Source organism: Corvus brachyrhynchos, unplaced genomic scaffold, assembly GCF_000691975.1.
Source record: "Corvus brachyrhynchos isolate BGI_N302 unplaced genomic scaffold, ASM69197v1 scaffold122, whole genome shotgun sequence".
NCBI classification, from domain to species: Eukaryota; Metazoa; Chordata; class Aves; order Passeriformes; family Corvidae; genus Corvus; species Corvus brachyrhynchos.
This window is the reverse complement of record NW_008236778.1, coordinates 27411-28880: the sequence shown is the minus strand read 5'-3', so window position 1 is coordinate 28880 and position 1470 is coordinate 27411. Positions and strand designations below refer to the sequence as shown.

Sequence of the window (1470 nt, the reverse complement as noted above, 5' to 3'; positions counted from 1 at the left end):
GTTCCTCTGCCACCCCCACTCCTGTGCCCCCATGTCCCCCCATCGTGTCCCCCTGTGTTGTCCACCCCGTGTCCCCGTGCCTGTCACCCATTGTCTCCTGGCCCTGCCCCACATCACACCATACCCCCTGCTCTGCCCTTGTGTCCCTCATCCTGCCCTATATCCCTGTCTGAGTTTGTCCCCAAGGTCCCCTCCCTGCTGTGTCTGCTGTATCAGCCCTCCCCGTGTCCTTTGGGGGTCCTGCCTGGGACCCCCACATTGTCCCCACCTGTGTCCCCCGAGAACAGTGCCCTGTGCCACCCCCTCACCTCCACATGGTCTCCAGCCTTGTCCCCCTGACTCCTGCCCTGTGCTACCCCTGGGGGTCCTGTCCCCAGATCGCCCCCTGTGTCCCCTGGCTGAGTCCTTCCAGGATCCTGCCCCAGCGTCGCTGTTCCTGTCACCCGGGTCCCTTGGGACCTTCCCCCTCCTGCTCCCCCCCTCTGTGGGTCCTGTCCCCTGTGTCACCTCTGAATCTCCTGCGTTGTCACCCCAGGTCCTGCCACTGTGCCACCCCCCTCTTGGCACCCCGAACCCTGTCCCTGTTCCTGCACCTCTCTGTCACCCCCTGACCTTGTTCCCCCCATGTCACCCCTGTCCCACTGGTCAGCCCAACGTGCCACTCCCTGCCCTGGTCCCCTCCTCCATGTGTCCCCCACCCATGTCACCAAAGCCACAGGAAACACCACCCAAAATCCCCAGGGGACACCCACAACCCTTGAAGGGTTAAAGTGACAACACACACCCCACCCTGTGGCACCCATAGGTGCGGGAGGGGTTCAGAGAGGGTAAGGGGACACTTCTGGGCTGGTCCGCAGCAGGATGGTGCCATCACATCTGAGCTCTGGTGGCACCACAGCCGAGCTCCGGTGGCACCTCGGCTGGGCTGGGGCCACTGGGTGCCGGTTTGGGTGCTGAGGGGTGGGTGGGGTGACGGGGACACTGCAGCAGTGGCCCTGCCACCGGTTCTGGAGGCGGCCGGTGGCCTTGAGCCGAGGTTTTGTTTGTTGTTTTGGTCGTGCTTCCCATGGAGACGGGACTTGTGCAAACGCCATCAACTCTCCCGGCGCCACCAGGGACACTGCGGGTGCTGGGGAGGCCACGTCCTCCCCCCGACCCTGAGCTGTCCCCCTGCCACCAGAGTCAGGCCCTGGTTGTCCCCATCATCGTCACAACAGGGCCCTGGCACTCACCACGTGCCAATGTGGGCATTCTGTCCCCTGGGCATTGTCCCCATCACAGCCTGGTGCCTTACTGCCACCATGCCAGGTTTTGTCACCACAACCACTGTCCCCACCAAAATCCTCAGGGGGGTTATGGCCAGCCTGTTCCCATCATGGTCACTCTGTCCCTGCTACTGCAGGGACACTGTCCCTACCAAAGCCACTCTGTCCCCATGTGGCTCCTGTGTCCCCCTGCTCCCACGGCGCC

At 63.9% G+C, this 1470-nt stretch overlaps 1 protein-coding gene across 1 annotated transcript in view; it reads left to right on the top strand.

Annotated features, from left to right (window-relative positions):
- The window catches only part of LOC103611258 (protein turtle homolog A-like), a gene marked incomplete at its 5' end in the record, with an annotated part of 11942 nt that extends 11331 nt beyond the window's left edge, over positions 1–611 (top strand). Inside the window, one exon of the mRNA XM_017727835.1 lies at positions 536–611. Coding sequence (XP_017583324.1) covers positions 536–611 — 76 coding nt within the window. The remainder of the gene's footprint in view (positions 1–535) is intronic.
- Positions 612–1470: the final 859 nt, after the last annotated feature.